Below are 19579 nucleotides of genomic sequence, written 5' to 3'. Positions count from 1 at the left end.
GTTTGTGTATTTTACCGCATATGGCCCTTGGTGAAAAACGTTGAAAAAAGTTTGGACACCCCTGCTTTAGACTGTAAGATATCATCTTATTCAGAATCTTCGAAAACTCTCCACATGTTTGTCCTGCTGTCTGGTCCCTCCCACCCCAATTAGTCTTGAACTCTCACCCCATCGTGCACTTCTGTCCAGCCCAGCTGGTCTCCTCACTCTATCCTGGACTATCATGCTGAATCTCAGACCTCCATCTCAGATCTCAGATCCTAAGGTTTTCTGGCTGGAGTGCCCTTCCTTTTCCTCCTGTCTACTCCCCAAAGTCCCAAAGCAAACCAGCCTCTGAGGACCAGCTCATGCCCCACCCCTTCCGAAACCCCCTCCATATTTCCCAGCTGGGCTCACTAAGCATGCCATGATTCATCTTAATATAATTGATTTAAATTGTTTGGCCTGCCACCCTAACAAGGTTAAGTTCCCAGACTGCAAATCATGTCTTATTCTTCCTTTAACTCTCTGTGGGTGTCCAGCATTTGATTTGGTGGTTAGAAGACCTGAATTAAAATCCCAGCTCTGTCATTTCATTCATGACTTCCCTGAACTAGCATTTATTGGAAAATATGGTATGTCAGGACTGTGCTCTGATGGAAGATTAAAAGCTGAACCAGATATGGCACTATGGACTGAATTGTGTCCCCCGCAAAGTTATATATATATATATATATATATATATATATATATATATATATATATATACACACACACACACACACACACACACATATATGCATATATGTATATCTATATTTGGAGATGGTGGCTGTAAGGAAGTAATTAAGGTTAAATGAGGTCAAAAGGGTGGGGCCCTGATCCAATAGAATTAGTGTCCTTATAAGAAGAGACACCAGCGCTCACTCCTGCTCCCGCTCTCTCTGCATACCCCCCAAGGAAAAGCCATGTGAGGTCATAGCAAGAAGATGACTGTCTACAAGCAAGGAGGAGAGGCCTCACCAGAAACCAACCCTGCTGGCACCTTGATCGTGGACTTCCAGCCTCCAGAACTGTGAGAAAATAAATTTCAGTTGTTTAAGCCACTTTGTTTGTTATGGCAGCCTGAGCAGGTTGCTACATAAGGAGAGAGTGGTTTAGTACAAGAGGCAGACGGGTTGGGTTAGGCAGGCTGTCTTGTTTGCAGGACACGTCTCGGCCTATAGCAGGTTGGTGGAAGCTTCCTCTACAACTACTTGTGACAGCGAAGCAAGCAAACAACCCAAAAGAATAGGCCTTCCTGCCAGGCCACACAGAGACAACTGGAGAATAGGGCGCTGCTTTGGCTTAGGACACCACAGCACCCGAGGTACAGGTTGAGGGGGTGGTTGGGACAATGAATGACATGGAAGTCTGAAGTTACTTAAGAATGTGCTGGTCTGTTTGCAGACTTGGCAAGGAAACAGCACAGTACTGATGGTGGAGAGGCCCTAGGCTGCTCTGACTTCCCTGAGTCCGTCTCCTGGGGTTGCACTGGCCTCAGCATCATAGAGTACGAAGTGAATGGGGGTAAATGGTCCATACTGTGATCCCTCCCCTCTGGTTACCCATCCTCCCTCAGGCATCGCGAGTTTACGGATGATATTCACTCGAATGGACAGATCCACCTTGGCACGACTCAGCTTTCCTCTCAGCCTCTGTTTGATTTTTGTTTTCTCTTTGTTCTGTTTTCACGTCTCCTTTCTCTGCCAAATGCATGGCCATCTTCCTCTACTTCCAGGTCAAATTCCCGAAAAAGAGAACCTAACTTGGTCTTCACACCCTCTTTTAGGGATCACTTCCGTGCAGGGTGACCTGTGAGCAGTGACCTCTCCCCACAAGTGCTTGGTGAGAAGTCAGGCACCCAAGCAAGACTGTCTTATCTCTATTAGTGGAATGCTCTCAGCTGCAAGTAAGACAATACCCAAATACAAGGAATCTAAACACTAGGAGATCATTTTCCTCCCCCAACAAGAAGCCGAGAGCTCAGAGGCTCTGTGACCCCTGAGGACCAGGTCGTTCAAATCTTTCCCCCCTGCCAAGTGGCTGGATAGTATTGCTGCAGGTCAATGAATGCAGCACATCTTAAAATTCCCCTGATGGCTCCCAGGAGGCACCTGTATGTCTAATTGACAAAACGGGGTCATAGTGCCACCTCTCGCTGCAAGAGAGGCGACAAGAGTAGTAGCTGGCGTTTGCAATGTTGACAGGGCCCAGTGGGTTCGCATGACAGGTAGAGGCTGGCATATTGTGTAGACAGCGTCTGCTCTAACAAGAAAACAAGCAACTGCCACACAGTAGCTTCTGTGCTATAAGAATTTGCTAAGATGCTGTTGTGGATAAGTTACGTAACCTCTTTGAGTCTCAGATTCCTACATGGAAAATGAGAGTAATATCTACATCACAGAACTATTGTAGAGATTAATATGAAATAAAATATTTAAAGGTCTCTGCTGTATATCTGACGTACAGCAAATACACCTTTGTTTCACCCTCCCTATCACCTCCAGAGAAAATACACAACACATATTGTTAACCAGATAAAACAGTGCTTACCTGGAACACACCCTCTTGAATTGTGTTAGATATTTGTTGTTGTTGTTTTTTTTATCAAAAAAACAAATTTTTTAATCAATTTGACATGCAAAATAAAAGTAAACATAAAAATTTCAAAGGTTGGCATGCAAGGAATGAAAACGCAATCGTGCCTCGTATTTACAAGAAATCTCAGTAACGCCATTGAAACATCCAACACATTTCCCCTAGCTCTCCTGATTAAGCACTGCCACTCTCCCTCAGGTATGGGAACCTCTGAATAATTTCCCATTCCTTCCTGCAACTGACTCATTGCTAAATGTTAGGGGATTTTTATTGTTTTTTAAATTTTGTATGTGTGTGTGTTTGGCTTGGTTTTTTTCCTCCACTGTAGTTAGTGTCTCTGGGACAGTCTGGGTTCATTTCTCCTCTGAAATAAATCACAGTAACTGGCAGTTTTGCCTCCAGACTGTTTCTGACGAGAGGTTCAGAACACTGTAGATAAATCCATTTCTCCCACCTGCAGCCTTGACAGCATAATTGGTGGATGCTTCTGCAGTGGATTCAATTTATTCACATTTGATTTTGAGACTCTTTATCAAATTATCCTAATTACATCACCTCCCAGTTCCACACGGATCCTTTCCCTGCCAATTATGCAAAAGATGTTAGCGTTCCTTCCTTCTCTGACATGATATCAGAGAGCCCTGCTCTCTACCTAAGATTCAAGAAATCTTTTCTTCAAAATTCTTCTCAAAGCCCACTTCCTCCAGGAAACTCATACCAGCTACACTTTGAGTCATATCTGTTCCACTAAACAAGAACACTTGAATGTTTGGTGTTTAACAAGGCTGAAAAACCAATAGACAGTGACAAATGGGCAGTCTTTCCCTGGAATGTAAGTGCTGCCAGGCTCCCTCTGAAGCCTAGCCTGTCTTAACTCTGTGCATCGACACGTATGTTGTGCTTGAAAATTGGTGAAGTACTTTCTCTTGCACCACTTGTTGTATGAACTGGCCAGCCTTATAGCAAGCCCATGGTACAGGTGGGACAGCTAATATCGGCCCATTTTATAGCTAAGATCATGGACACTCTACAGGGTTAAGAGGCTTGCACAGATCACACAGCTACTAAGGGCCACACCTTGAATGCCCCTGACCTTCCACCATATAGCCTAGGGCTCCTTTTGTTTACCCCAGCTGCTCCCTGGGGTATGTGTGTGCCTCCCCAACCATGGAAATGTCTACCAAGTCTCTGTACTTCATTGCATTTATTATTTACTTTTCTCACAATGGCTTAGCAACCAGAGGAGGGACGAGGATCAATACTTGCATTCTTTAATTCTTCTTTTTCCAGAGCCCATTATAATGACTAGCACTCCCAAATACTTACTGTCCTCCTCTTCATCTGTCTAATATCTGCTTCACTCTTAGAAAGACCTGCCATTGGATTTAAGGCTCACCTGAGTAATCCAGGATGATCTCATCTTGAGATCCTTAAGTTAATTCCATCTGCAAAGATCCTTTTCCCAAAGAAGGGCACATGCACAGGGGGATAGGACATGGATATATCTTTCAGGAGCAAGCTATCAACTAAGTACAGATGTGGATTATAGAAAAAGGAGGAGATGGTTGCTGACTTCTAGAAGATTGCAATGAGGTTGGGGAGATAAGGCATACTATTTAGAGAGAATTCTCCATGGGTCACTCATATTTCTCCATGTCTTGCAAGTGAGGCACTAACTATTCTTTGTTCTGGGTTATCTTTACAAGGATAATTATAATATATCAAACCTTGGAAGACTGAGATGGTGTCTCTCTTTGGAGCAATGGGCAGGCTCATTTACTACCAAAGATTTGGTTTCCCCACCCTTGTGAACTGTTGGTGGGAATGTAAAATGGTGCAGCTGCTATCAAAAACAGTATGTAGTTCTTCAAAAAATTAAAAATAGAATTACCACATGATCCAGAAATTCTACTTCAGTGTATAAACCTGAAAGAATTGAAAGCAAAATTACAAACAGATTTGAACACCCATGTTCGTGGCAGAATTACAATTGTCAAGAGATGGGAGCAACCCAAGTATCCACTGATGGATGAATGGATAAACAAAATGTGGTATATCCATCCAATAGATATTATTCAGCCTTAAAAAGGAAGGAAATTCTGATACATGCTACAACATCCATAAACTTTGAGGACATTGTGCTAAGTGAAATACCACTCTCAAAAGGACAAATACTGTATGATCCCATTTACATAAAGTACCTACCTAGAGTAGCCATATTCATAGAGACAGAAAGTAGAATGCTAGACGCCAGGGGCTAGGGAAGGAGGGGAAATGGGGAGTTGTTTAATCAGTATAGCTTCAGTTTTGTAAGGTGATAAAGCTCTAAAGATTGGTTATATAATAATGGGAATACACTTAACACCACTGAACTATACACTTAGAAATGGTTAAGATAGTAAATTTTATGTGTATTTTACCACAACTCTTTTAAAAAGCAAAATTTACAAATATTTTAAATAAAACAAGACCAATTATACAACTGTGGCAGGATAGGAAATTCCCAAAGGCCTCTTTTGACTCACTGGTGGCCACTCTACTGTATTGTCTTCTCCCAAGTAAATCTTGGATCTAAGATTCTAGAAGATGCCACTTGGTTCCTATCCCCCAAACTTTGGGATTAAACCAGGGAAAGAAGCAAACATTTTTTGAAGCATAGTGAGTTTTTATACATGACGATAGGATTTAGGATCATCTCCAGGGTCATCTGCCAACTTTGTCCTCCTTCAAATGATTAGCAATGGCAAACATTTGTAGTACATAATACCTCAAGCTATTATGGAACAGACGTCTGGACCAACTCCTTTCTATTCTAGAGAACAGATATCCCCTCTTAATCATTGTTTGCTACTGTTTAACTAGTTTTTTTTTTGTTTGTTTGTTTAACTAGTTTTTGATGACCTTATTTGATTTCTCTGGGATTATTTGTTTTCTTATTGTTTTTTGGGAGGTTCTTAGTCAAAGCTTCTTAAAAAGTCAAATAAATGTATGTCTGCTGAATTTCCTTTTTTGTATTTTTATTTTTTTTAAATATGTATTTATACATAGTTTTTTTTTAACTGGATAATATTGGGGAGCAGTGTGTTTTTCCAGGACCCATCAGCTCCATGTCAAGTCACTGTTCTCAATCCAGTTGTGGGGGGGCGCAGCTCAGGTCCAAGTCAAGTCCTTGTCTTCAATCTAGTAGCTGTGGAGGGCGCAGCTCACTGGCCCATGCAGGAATCGAACCTGCGACCTTGGTGCCATGAGCACTGCGCTCCAACCACTGAGCCAAGCAGCTGCCCTGTTTTGTATTTTTTCAATCTTTCAGAGAATCCTTCTGATAGGTTACAGTGACTGATCTGATAGACTTGGCATCCTACCCGTTACCCAACCAGGTTACAGTCACCCAACTCTTCATGTTAACAGGGATGAGCTACAGGAAACTCATTGATCTATATTTGCCTTTATTCTAATGTTTAAAGCCAGAGGCCACAGATGACTTTTTGCCTCAGAAATAGTTGCAATTATGAGAAGTAGTATTCTATTTCCTTTGTGTTTTGGCCCTGTTTTGCCTTTCTTACAGAACCGCAGCTGGTTCAACATCAGTGAGTCATAAAAGGCTGGTGGACTTTGAAATCGCTCTGCAATTTTTGACTTTCATTGCATTTTAAAGGCATAAGGACCTTTGTGTGTGCTGGGGCAGGGAGGGGGTGGGGAAGCCACAAAGTGCTCCCAATACCTTCTGCATAAAAATTTCAGGTGGTTTTTCAGTCTTGCTTTCCTCATTGAGCAATTTTTGATAGCTATCTTCCCACTGCGTTTGTAAAACCTTCCCGCGGCCTAGCGGGACTTTGAACATCACCCATCACAGGAAAGCAAAGGAAGGGCTGTTGTATACAGTTGGCAACAGCAAATTGGAGCCTGAACTTCACCTGCCTTTCATTTGGCAATCCATGGAGCGCCTTCTTTTCCTCCTCCATTCACGGGAAGAGATTTCAGCCTGGAAAACCACCTACTTTTGCTTAGAGGTCTACGTCATGACCTCCGCTTGGGGAAGCCAGAGTGGCCTGCCTGAAACTGTCCAATCTCCCAACACAACCCCCAGCATCATCGTGTTCTAAGCCAACTGTCTGTTGTGTCCAGCAAAAACAGGGGCGGCTCCAGAGTTTTCCTGTTAAGAGTTTTACGGCTGCGAACCTGGTTAGAACAGGGAGGTAGGAAGGCAGGAAGCACTCTTTTGACTTTTTGATTTGCTAGTATATTGGAAATATAGCTATAGATCTATACGATGGAATTTTTTAAAAGTGTATGTGAGGGGGTAGGGTGGGGAAGACTTCTGGAAATCTCTGTCCTTGGCATGCCTACTCCTGAGCCAAAAATCTGCAATGGTTAAACGGGCTCACTAACATGTAGAGATGTGAAAATCGCGTGGCCTGTGATCCAAAAATGAAGACTCGCAGGATTTGGAGTCTGGAGGCTGCGTGCGGCATTCAGAGACAGGCCCCGGGCTGAGGCGCGGGCTGGTTTCGGATTCCAGGGTTCACGCCCTGCGCCCAGCCGCGGGCTCACCACCACAGCGACCCCCGACCAGCCTCCCCTCACACTGGCCCTCTCCGCCCCTCCTCCCTCCGGCGACGAGCGGTGCGCAGACCCCTGGCCCCGCCCCCCAGCGCGGTGGGCGGGCCCAGGTTGCGCGGGGCGGGGCGGGCGCCGCGGGCGCGGGCTCTGGGGAGACGGCGGGCGGCAGTAGAGGGAGCTGCTCGCGCCGCCGCTCCGGCCCCCTCGCTCGCGGCCCCAGGCGTCGCTGCCGCAGCTGGCGCCGCCGCGATGGCGGAGGACAGCGAGTCTGCGGCCAGCCAGCAGAGCCTGGAGCTGGACGACCAGGACACGTGCGGGATAGACGGGGACAATGAGGAGGAGACGGAGCACGCCAAAGGGTAGGCGCGCGAGCGCCTCGACTCCGCTCGGACGCGGGTCCGGGGGCGCGGGCGGGGCCCGGCGGCCGCTCCGAGGGGTCTCCGCATGGGTGCGTCGGGCTGCGCGCCTGTGGTGAGGTCGGGGCGCGCGGCTGGCAGGCGGAGCGGCGCGGTGGAGGCGAGGCCCGGGGTGGGCGGGGAGGCGCTGGGCCCCCGTGCGGGGACCGGCGACGCCGCTGTCACCTGCCGCGCGGCCAGCCGACCCTCGCCCATCCTCGTCGCATGCCTGGCCCGCGGGTGACTCAGTGGGATCTAGGGGAGGTGCAGCCCCTTTCTCTTTGTGGCGGCCGGGTTTATGGAAGTCGTCGTCCTCGCTCCGCTCCTTGTCATCTTCTCCTGAAGTCCCTCCAGACCCTCCCACCCCTCCCCCAGCCGCCGCCACTACCAGAAAAAATGAGGAGCTTGTGGCGGGGTCTGTGAGGCGGGAGGAGTGAGAGTGTTTTTTTTTCTCCTGCTCCTGCTGGCGGGGAACTGCGGAAAGTTGTGCTTCCCGGGCCGGGGCCCTCGCCCCCAGCCCCGCGCCCAGCCGGACCGGGGGTGCCCAGGGGGTCCCCGCCCGGCTGTTCCTGGGGATGCTCATGGTTGCCCTGGCTGAGCGCGTCTGCAGAGCGTGTCTGCAGAGCTCTCAAGAACAGGTCCGACCCCCTGATTTAAGGTCGGTCCTGGGGGCAGCACCCGCAGCCCTAACGAGACCCCGCTTGCTGGGCAGGCGTTTAATCTCCAAAGGCCAAAAGCACCGTGCGTTTTCACGCCTGATCAGGTTTCTCGTGCCTTTCCGCCCCGCAGACTTGATTTGCTTTCCATGGGAGAAAAGGTTGCTTCCGGTTAAGGGTAGTATATAAGTTCTCTTTTTAGGGGCGGAGGTCATTTTGAATAAAGACTAGCGTCCTTAAAGGTGATGTGTGCACTCCCCTTTTCCCTGTTGGATTCAAGGTATGCGCTGGCACAGAGCATTTCGTGCTGCCCCTTGAAGTGGGATTTTGCGAACCGTGGTGACTGATGAAGAAGTGGGTCAGCTTAAAAACAGGATAGGAAGGCCTTAGTCACACAGATGGCTTATTTAGTCAGTTCATGGAGAGAATTCTTTAAATGATTGATGATTAAAAAGTGTCAAGCATTTGCATTTGTAACGCCTGCTTGAAGAATTATTTAAGAAAAGAACTTTTACTGAGCTTTAACGTGTTATAAAATATTAAAAGAGATCAAGAAAAAGAAAAGCTGACTAAATGTTATCTCCCATTTGTGAGTCGCTGTGTTTTTTTTCCCCCCCGTGAATACTTCAGTGGCAGCTGCCAAGTACCCAATGTTATAATTCAAGTCTAGAATGCTTTTTTAAAAGAGAGGAAAGGAAATTCTACAGAAATCTGAGAGTGAGTTCTGTTTATGCAGTGATAGAAATTTGCCTATGACATATGTTTTTGAAACAATAGCACTAGTACCAGAAATAAGCCCAGATGCAAATGTGACAGATTACCCCAAAACTTTACCACCTGTCCATGATCTTTCTGGAGCAATCCTGGACTTTTCCCTTCTTTCCTGTAAATTCTGTTCATTGCCCTTCGTTCTTTTGAAGGTTTGCTTACACAGTCAAGAATGTCCACAGTACAAAGAATTATTCATCTCTGCGCCCATTGATCCGGGCCTGTCCCCAGGAGCCTTGCTGTACTGTGTGAAGTTCTCAAATTAGCACCCACAGTCATCTCCCTGCCCTCTTCGGTTCTTAGTTTTCTACATCAGCACGCTAAATATATGTTAGCATGGTTACTCAAAATTTAGGGATGCCCAGTGGACTGAATTGTTTTAACCAAGAGCAGATGACACAACGGCTTCTAGTGGGAGAGGTTGGTATCATAGATTTATTGTAGTCTATTAAGGTGTAAGGAGATGAGTAAAAATCCAAGTTGCTGTGCTTGTTGGATTGCTGTTTTTTTTGGATTTGAATTTAGATAATATGTGCCAAATTTGGGAGACTATTTGTGGGTGTGTTTTTTTTTTGTTTTGTTTTGTTTTTTTCCCTTGGCTCATGTACTGATAATATGGCTCAGTAGAAACCTAGATTTTTTTCTTAAGTAGCTCACATTTGCAAATATAAAAATCTGAAAGATTCCTCTTTTCTACACTTGGCATCTTCATTCTCCACCAATTCAAATTACGTGACAAAGCGCCTTTGGAGGAATGATTACGTAAAGGCTTTATCTTTTAAAGATGAATTATCATTTTGAGGTTACTGGGTATGGGTTGGTGCATAAAGCAGTAATTTACTAGATAGTACCCTTGTGGCCTGAAACAATTAATTTACCCCCACAATTGAATAGAATGTATTTAATAGTGGTTTCAGACATATTAAGTTAAAACTAGAGACTTGGATAAAAAGGAAATACCAAATTAGGTTGTTTTGCCCCCAAATATAAATATTACAGTGTATGCTTTTCTTTCATTTTCATAGACTTTTCTTTATGAACTAAAACAAGTATTTCATTTTGTAGGTAGTGCCAGAAGTCCATGAATGAAATATAATTTATGTTCAATTAAAAGCAATAGCTTTTATGTTTAATTAAAAGCAATGTCTTATGCATTATAAAATACTTGCATCGCAACTTTCTTTATATTTTATTTTTCATGGAAAGTGTACTTTTTGTTTAGCTTTTTGAGCCACCCAAGTATGAAAGTGGCATACTACTATAAAAATTCCATGCAATTCCAGAAAACATTTTAATTAGTTAGACTAGTCCAAAAAAGTGTACTTTTATTATCTTCAAACAATGTGCAGCAATTAGAACTAAACTGACAGGATTACCTAGAAAGATCCTTTAAGTAAGTTGCTTTAACAAATGATTTACAATTAGGGAAGTAAGTAGGTCTTTGTAAAGAGCGTGAAGGCACTTGAAAACTTTCAAGCACATTAAAAGTTGTAAGGTAATCTTGTTTATACTGCTATTTTCTTAGCAAAGACTTTCTATGTAGATAAAAATTAACTTCCAGCTGTCTTCTTGTCCTTGAGGCCTTGATGGGCATCTTCTGGATTTGTAGATTACACTGGGCCAAGGTCATTATCTGTTACTCAGCCTGCCATCCCGCAGTACGGAAGCATAGTCATCTCCCTGTTTTGGAAACACTGTCACAGTTGGCCCCAAATAAAAATTAGCATTTAAGGTAGCAACAAAACCAAATCTCTCCCTTTGCTTTACCAACATTGGCTTTCAGAATGCATATTTCTCGGACAAATTGATGTTTTTTTATCTCCTTTCCACAAAGAGAGTTTTTTCCTTAATATTCACTATGGTGGAATAGGAGGCAGCTGCCAAGGATTTTTATATAGTGAATAAAATAAGCATATATGAATATGCCTTTGTTGGCAGATACATGACTAAATTATTCCCTGGGGTAGATATGAAATAGTTTTAGTATTTGAGGGTTATTCCCAGACCTTTTAGGTACATATTTTTAGAAAAATTAAAGATCTGGTATTTAGTAAAGATTAAAACTTTGGAGTTCTTTTAACGAAAAACATAACCTCTCTTTTCCCACCCCCAATTTAGGGGGGAAAAAATTGAAGTTATTTTCTGTGCAATATGTTGTTACTTCTGACTATCTGTGTATTGCTGAGATTGGCTGTGGGAACTCTCTCCTTAGTCAACTGTGTAGAATCAATGGGAAGACACAAAAAATGACTACAACTCAATAGATTTTTCTTGTGATGGAAAATTTAAAGGATAATTCAGAGCTACTCTTTCTGAAACTTGATCTGTTATCACCTGTATAAATCAAAATGGAAAGGTGTGTTAAGAGCCTTTGCCCAAGGAACCCCCTCAACTTAAGAAATACAGACTGAAATGATCAAATGTCTGCTCAGACTTGTATCTGAAATGGTGATATCACCCTTTGGCCCAGAGCAAACCTTCTCCAGAGCTTGGTTGAACCCTAGAAAATTTCTAGGTATAGGCCATATACTGTGCCATCTTGAAGTTATTTATTAACACAAGTGTACACAGTAAATATATAAGAGTTAAAGTCAGTCAGTCGGTGAACTCAGAGATTGGAGCCAAATTCTGCACCAAGTTCAAGAAAGACGTTGGTTGATTGGCTTGTTGTTATTCCATCTGAAGATATGTTAATGACTTTTACTCATTATAAAAGTAAAATATGCTTATTAAAAATTAGAACAGTGAAGTGTATAGAGAGTGAAAGCACCCTGGTCGTCTTATTTCCTAGAGATACCACTATTGACAGTTTAATCAACTCACATTTTAATATATGTATAAAGTGTATATTTAACGTAAATAGTATACTTTACATGGACCTTCTATTTTTCACTGTCTATTAGTGTTGTCTGCTAGAATATTCTACAATGATGGAAATGTTCAATACAGTGACTAAGGAACTGGATTTTACATTTAAATTTAAATTTAAATAGCTCAGTGTGGGTAGTGGCTATCGTATTGGACAGCTTAGATCACATCTGTGCTTTGAATTTATAAGCTTTTGTGGCACTCACAATATTTCTTTGTTCTTTTTTTGTCTTTTATCGAGTATGTCAACTTTCCATTCTTCCCTCTTTTTTCCCCCTTTCTCTTAATTGGTTTAGAAGCTCTATAGCCTGTTTTTCTTCTTATGGTAATTATCTTTAAATTTGGAACAAACATGATTTATCTGCATTTCTCTATCAAATATGTCAAAATTAACCATTACCCAAAATATTTTGCTACTGAAGAAGACAATGTGTAGGATGTTTTGACTTCCTTTTCCTTTACATTTCCTAGGTTTTGTTGAAATACTCTAGACTTTTAATTCCATGTGGCTTCTTTTATTTTCGCTCTTGTATCTGTTAAAGCTTTTTTCTTAACAATTAATGTAATTGTATATTCACATTCATAGTATCAAAAACATCTTAGACTTTCCTGACAGCTTTGCTGTTTTTATTGCTGACCACTTATTCTGTGTAAATCATACCTTCTGCTTTTTTTCTTTGAGTATTTTCTCATTGCGTTTTTTTGTTAAATACGTGGATGACATATTTTCTGAATTCCTGTGTGTCTGAAGATGGCTTTCTTTTGCCCTCACACATAAACCACAGTCTGCTGTGCCTGTAATTCTGTGATAACAATCATTTTCCTTCAATCTCCATAAACATTGGTTTATTATCTTCTAGCATTTAGTGGCACAGATGTTGTTTCTCTGCCGATCCGCTTCTCTGTCTTATATAGGAAACCTTATTCTTTTTCTTTGTTTTGACTTGTTTTTAGTCTGGAAGCGTCCAGGATTTTCTCCCTTTCTCAAATGTTTCCACATCCTTTTACCTTCTACGATCACTCTTTTCTTAAATATCTAAACACAGTGGCTCGAGCTCATACATATTTGTGGGGATTTGTTGGGGACTGAGGTTTCCGTGTTCCTCTGACTTATCCATTTTTCTGCCGGCTTGCCCATCACCAGCTCCCAATTCATTGGTCTCCTTAGCATTTCTCCCTAAGCATTGGACCCTGGGTGGAATACAGTTAGCTCTTTTTCATCCCTGCCCCCCAAGATCCACTAATGTAAGACTTGTGCACACCATTTACTGGTGGGTTTGTGAATAATGAGGGACGGTTACCATCCGACATTATTTTTCACCAAAGGGATTTATTACTGCCCATTCCCCTCTGTAGGGCACTTCCTACAATGTTCTGGGAGTCCTCTCTTCCCATGAGAGTGAGGGGTCTCTTATTGTCTCAAATTCAAGGTCCAGGTCTGCTGTGCTTTCTTTCATGGAGCCTTCTGTGGGCATCACAAGCAAAGCCCCCATAAGCCCTTCCTGAATGTGTCCTTCAGGTAGCGGCCTTCCCACCCGTCACACACACACCCCGTCCACGTCTCCCACTCATCTTCTCAGGCAGACCCTATTTTTACTACAAAAGCAGCTGTGGCTCATAGAGATAAAGTGACTTGTCTAGGATCACATGGCTGGTAAGTGGGGAACAGCATTCTTTGCATCCATTTAATGTACATGTGTTATCTACAAACTGGCTGAAAAAAAAAGTTTCGTTTTATACATACGGTAGGTTTTCTCAAAATGATGTATGATAGAACTGTATTAGAAATAGAATTGGGGACCAGCAGTTCAGGAATTCAGGGTCTACCTATCTCTAGCCTTCCTCCCTTTCTCCCTGCATCAGTCAACTACTAACTGCCTGAAGACTCTTTCTTGGTTCAGGTTCTGCAGAAAGGATCTCGTTCGTTTCTGGCCAGCAAGGCTGGGTCCAGTCAGCGGGGCAGAGGGTGAGAAGGTGGAAGGATTGTCATGTGGTGCAAGGTCACTGAGCGCTCCACCTGTAGTGAGGTGTGTGGTCAAAGCTGGTTTTCAGAGGCAACAGTAAATAAGGCTGGCACCGCGGCACACGTCCACAGCACGTGTGCATGTCTGCCAGTCTGCTCGCAGGCACACAGTGCCCACAGACAGCACTCAGGCTGGGAGCAGCCTTGCAATGTCACGTATGTTGCACACACATTGATAGCTTAATAAAGATTTGTTGACTGCATTCCAGGGGTCTTAGTCCCCCTTGACAGATTCATTTCCAATTTCAAAAATACCTCCCTGTGTGCATTAGGAATATGTGAAAGATTGTCTTTTTCTAATTCTAATCGAAACAACTTGGAATGTAGAGTTTTTAGTTGTGTGTGTTCTGTGCTGTATAGGATCCAGCATGGTAAAATAATAGCTAAGTTTTTGAACTCCTGGTATGCACTTCCTGCTTTGCATATACATTTTTTCTTCTTGAATCACTGTAACAACAGATGAGGAGACTGAGGCTTATCCAAGCTTAAATAACTTGCCCAGGCCGCATCTCAGATTCAGACTTTGAGCTGGGCCTCTCACTGAATGTAAACTCTTGCCGTTGCAGTAAACTGCATGGTCTCATGGACCATAAATTAATAAAATACAGTAATTTGTTTGATAATGTTTCAAGCTCATCTCCCCACAAGTCATAGATCAGCAACTTGAGTGCCTCTGGAGACAAAATTCACAAGTGTAATGGGTATACTAAATGTCAGTGAATTTAAAGATAAATGAATACATTTCCTCGTTTAAAAACATACTGCAGCTTGATTACAGAGAACCCTTTTGAGTTTCTCTTCAAGTCTCTTAAAGGGCTACTTTTAATTATAGCATCACTGTAATTTGCAGTGAGGTCTCTTATGCTTCTTTCACAGCTGTCTCATCTTCTTTCTGGACCGAGTGCTCTAGCTGCCCCCATGTGGTCTCATACACATCAGATCCTTTCCCTGGTGCCTTGTGCCTCCCACACTGAGACTATTCAGGCCTCCACAGTCAGTTTCCTGTAAGAAGCCAGACATGCTGGCGGTGTGTATTGAGCATCTCTGCATGACAGCGCTGCTGGAGGAACTGCCTGCAACACGCAGGTACCCAGCTCCGTCCAGCATTTGAGATGGGTAGTGCTTTTGTGTATTCTTTGAGTCCCTGTACGTTAGTGGCCTGTCATGCTCTCCAGCCACAGGAGAAAATCCAGTGCACAAATCACTTGGTGGAGGTCCCACACTGACTTGGGATTTAAACTTTATAGTTTCTGTTTTGTTAGCATGTTGTGCTTCTGTTACTGGCTTAACACACACACACACACACACACACACACACGCACACATGCACACACACCACCCCTCCCCAGGGAAGTATGAGCCCGTTACTCCCATGGCTGTGCTCACGCAGTGTACAAGTTCGTGTAGTGCTTTCCCAGAGAAAGATGGCGACTCAATATGATAATTTCCCATAGTTTCATTTGCTTTTTTTTTTTTTTTGGGGGGGGAAGAATACTTGTTCTCCACGACCGTTTGGGTATTTATTAATATTTTAAAGAAACTGAAGAGAGAACCAGTGGAAACAGTTTTGTGTTTCCAAATGAAGTTTTAAAAAAATCCTTTTTGCAAAAGCACATCATTTTTAATATAGAAAGTTAGACATGTATCATCAAGCAAAAAGAACGCCGTGGGATATTCATATATACATTTTCCTATTGATAATAGATTTACAAAAATGCAAATATGCCTACAGTTCCTATTGCCCCGGAAGTTCCTGCTTTTCAACTGGTGTGCCTTGAACATCTTTCCAGGACATCGCAGAGCCCTTGCCTGGTCCTGTGAAATGGCGAGCTCGTCCATATGATGGTTCTAGGGAGAGAGTCAGCATTTCTTTAGGCCACTGTTGTTGGGCCCCTTCTTCCAAAGCAGCGTCTTTTTTTCTGGCACGTGGAGTGTCTTCCTCCTCTATCCCACTGGCCCGAGTGTGCATGTGATGGGAAGTCACCTCGGACCAGGTGAGCAGCAGACATCCCAGGGATGGGTGGTGGAGAGCCACTCAGAGGGAGCCTGGCCCCGTCTTCAGCAGAACCCTCCCTGGGGAGAGAAGCTGCAACTTTCCCATGAAAGAGAATTGAAATTGAGCTCCTGTTTCGGATGCTGCTGTTATTTTTGGGACTCGCCACGCACAGCCTGACCCGTATGGTAACTAATATTACATCTGTATTTTAGCTTTGGCTTTGTAGACACCTTAAGTTTTAAATTATTTAGTATTTTGAAAAGGTAGTATGAGCATACGGTACAAAATTCAAAAGGATATCCAATGCAAAGTAAGTCTCATTCTCCTGGTACTGTTTCCTTCCCATGAGCAGCTACTCTTGGCAATTCTTGGCCTGTCCTTCCGGTGGTGTTCTCTACATATCCAGGGTCGCGTGTGTGTGTGTGTACATGCGTGAGTGTATGTGTATGCATGCTGTCCTTGCACATGCATTCAATGCCAAATGGTAGCATGCCATACATACCATTGCTCTACCTCGATTTTTAACTTAATGTATCTTGGAAATCATTATCTATATTGAACCACATAGACCAACCTCATTTTCTTTTTTCTTTTTTAATTTTTTATTGGAGAATATTGGGGAGCAGTGTGTTTCTCCAGGGCCTATCGGCTCCAAGTTGTCCTTCAATCTAGTTGTGGAGGGCGCAGCTCAGCTCCAAGTCCAGTTGCCCTTTTCAATCTTTAGTTGCAGGGGGCGCAGCCCACCATCCCATGCAGGAATTGAACCGACAACCTTGTTGAGAGCTCACTCTCTAACCAACTGAGCCATCCGGCCGCCCCTCCAGAAGTTCAGCGGCAACTCGTTGTCTTCAATCTAGTTGTGGAGAGTGCAGCTCACTGGCCCATGTGGGAATCGAACTGGCAACCCTGTTGTTCAAAGCTCACGCTCTAACCACCTGAGCCATCCGGCTGCCCCCAACCTCATTTTCTTAAAGGCTGTGTGTTATATCGTTGAATGGATGTATCATTATTTTATTTGTCCTCTGTTAATAGATCATGAGGTTGTTACCAATCTTTTGTGCTCATTAACTGTGCTGAAATTAATATCCTTGAATGTATATCACTTCTCTAGAATATTTCTTAATATTTTAAAATCTTTGTCAGCTAGCAAGTTTTAGGGAAGCAGTGTGGTGTGTTGAAATGAGTATTAAGCCAGGAATCAGGAAACTTCTGTCACTAATCCTGTTTGATTTCAGAATAGTCACATAACCTCTTTGGACATGCATCTCTTCTTGGGGGAATTGAAGAGTTTGATTCTGATAGTCTTATGATTTAACAAATACATGCAAATACTTTGACACAGGCCCAGTCCTTACCCTCAGGGACAGCAGTGGGGGGCTCTGGGGGGAACGGTCAGGACACAGCCCCGTGAGTGGACCCTATACCTCGTGCTCAGGCACCCATCACTCTCCAGTGCTCTTCTTGTGTTAATTTTCTGCTGTCAGCCCAAGGGTACAGGGAAAAGATAAACGTGGGCAAAAGAGACCCCAGCCCTGCATTCTCTCCTGGCTTGTCCCTGCTTTAAGCTGTCCCTTGTCGGCACCGTCAGTTCCTTTTCTTTTAGACAACGTCTCCTCGCTCCCGGGTGTTTCTGTTCTCATCTCTTTCCTCCACCATGACCATTAGCTCCCTTCTAGATTTGGGAGGTCATATCCTTTTGTGTTTGAGAATTCCAGGTTCATTTTTGCTAAAAAGTGCCCTCTGCGCAGCCTGTGACCCTTGCCTTTCTCCACTGAACTCCTGTTTTCTATCTTGCTTTTGGCCTTTGCTCTTGGTGACGTGTCACAGACTCATCTCTCAGACCTTCTACTCACGGAGGTATCGTGTTTTCTCTATTCCAGTCTTTTCTACTCCGTCTGAGCTATACGTCCCCAGAATCCCTTAGCCCTCATATGCCGTGGATCTGTTCTGAGTTAGGAACTGACCATGACCTTCTTGCTGTTCTAGCCTCAGTGCTCCTTCTCCCAGATTAACTGCCTAAGATGGCAGTTTTCCCTCCAGGCGATGCAGAACCCACTTCTTACTTCTTCACAAGACTTTTCTGGGGGGAAAAAAAGCATAATTTTTTTGTCTTGCTCTGTAAGTACAAGGATTTTACCTAAATATGGAATGTTCCTGTAGTGAAAGAATTGACTCGGTTCGTGATCAGCATTGGGATATATAAAAGAGGAAGTAAGAAACGAAGTTTAGTTTATTGAAGACCTGTCTTTGCAGATTGTCCAAAGGAATTTAGAAATTGGGATAGAATTTGAAAAGCACATCAAATTGTTAACTTTGCTGAACACATTCATGTTATTAAATACAACTGCTAGTGCAATATTGAAATGAATCTCCGCCAGAAAAAAAAGTTTTTTGTGACTTACTGTCTTCCTTTAATAAACTCTGAAAGGCCCAGAAATGAGAAAAGTCATATAAGTAGAAGCTAGTGTATATCATTTTTTCTTCTATCAGAAAAACATTTGTGAGCGTGGGTGATTAAAGGCTGTAGGAAATAGGGTAATTTTTCTCTAATTTGGACCGTCATGAAGGATATACTCTGCCAACTCCCTCAAGCCTTTTTCTAAATATTGATTTTTCTACTTGTTTATCATTTCATCTTTAGGAACAGTTTTACCTAAGAGGCAAAGAAGTAAGCCTTTAAGAAATTTGTTTGTTGACTAGCTGAACAATTTGTATTTAGTCTTTCAATTATATGTAATGATCTTAAAGATATGTAAAAAAAAAACTCATTTGGGCATTTTAAATATTTTCTCCTTTATTCTGATTTTGGACAGTCTGCAAAGACAGGTCTTCATAAACTAAATGTCACACTAGTTTCTGATCAATGAGTCTTGATAAAATTGTATTATGATTTAACATTAACTATTATTCAAATTGTGGTATTTATGGGAAAGAGACACCAAATTTGTTTATTGGTTATGAAACAGTCGTGGAAAAAGAAGGCTAATGAGATAGAACATGCTTGCTCACGTTTAAATTATGATAAGAGTAGAAAGAACTGAAAACTTGAAAACAACCCAATATCTAAGAGGGAGATTGGTTAACAACGTCACCAGGTTCTACACCAGCCAGGCCTGGGTTGAATCCAGGGTTCTGGGCAGTTCAGTCACTGCCTGGAACCAGCTGCCCTCTGCTGCTTACACCTGTGTAAATATTGAAATTTTTGGCTGGTCCCACTGTGACCTGTACCCAGCGCTTCAGCCTCAGAAGCGGCAGCCACCTGCCTCCTTGGCAGACCTTTATAGTGATAAAGGTCATCATCAGATTCTGCCTCTCACTGGCCATAAACTTTAGGGCAGCTGTGAGCTCTTGAGCCTTGCAAGGGCTTCTCTGTGACTTTGCTTTGACCAGAGATGATGTGGCTTTGAAGAACCTCTGACAGATATATCCTACATCAATCTCAAGAGGGGAAGGGACGTGCCAAGAAAGAGACGAAGCTACCCAACTGAGGAGGTAGCTGAAATCTTGCTTTGTGTCAGGCTGTACCGAAGCCAGATGCCGGCACCTGGAAGGTTAGCATCCTGCTCTGGATTGTGCATTACACGTGGGGAGAAAGAGGCTGAAGAAGTCACGACGGGTTGTATCGATGAGCCACTGACAAAAACAGACCCACTTGTGTGACTTCTTCAAGATCCTGAAGTGCAGGTGGAATCCT

The 19579-nt window shown here is 43.2% G+C and overlaps 1 protein-coding gene across 7 annotated transcripts in view; it reads left to right on the top strand.

Annotated features, from left to right (window-relative positions):
* The first annotated feature begins 7309 nt into the window (after positions 1–7309).
* The window catches only part of NMT2 (N-myristoyltransferase 2), a 53593-nt gene continuing 41323 nt past the window's right edge, over positions 7310–19579 (top strand). For 4 of the 7 annotated variants that reach the window (XR_016018103.1, XR_016018101.1, XR_016018102.1 and 1 more), the window contains exon 1: positions 7313–7538. Coding sequence is in view for 3 of the 7 variants with exons in the window: in XM_088789005.1 (XP_088645131.1) it covers positions 7429–7538 (110 nt within the window). In the remaining 4 variants the exon portion in view is untranslated. Of the gene's footprint in view, positions 7539–8501; positions 8555–19579 lie in introns of all 7 variants that reach the window. The other 3 variants (XM_088789007.1, XR_016018099.1, XM_088789006.1) reach the window with 3 other exon arrangements.

The sequence above is a fragment of the Rhinolophus sinicus genome, chromosome 1, assembly GCF_057876585.1.
Source record: "Rhinolophus sinicus isolate RSI-liver-muscle chromosome 1, RSI-T2T, whole genome shotgun sequence".
Taxonomy (NCBI): Eukaryota; Metazoa; Chordata; class Mammalia; order Chiroptera; family Rhinolophidae; genus Rhinolophus; species Rhinolophus sinicus.
This window is presented reverse-complemented; position numbering and strand designations above follow the sequence as displayed.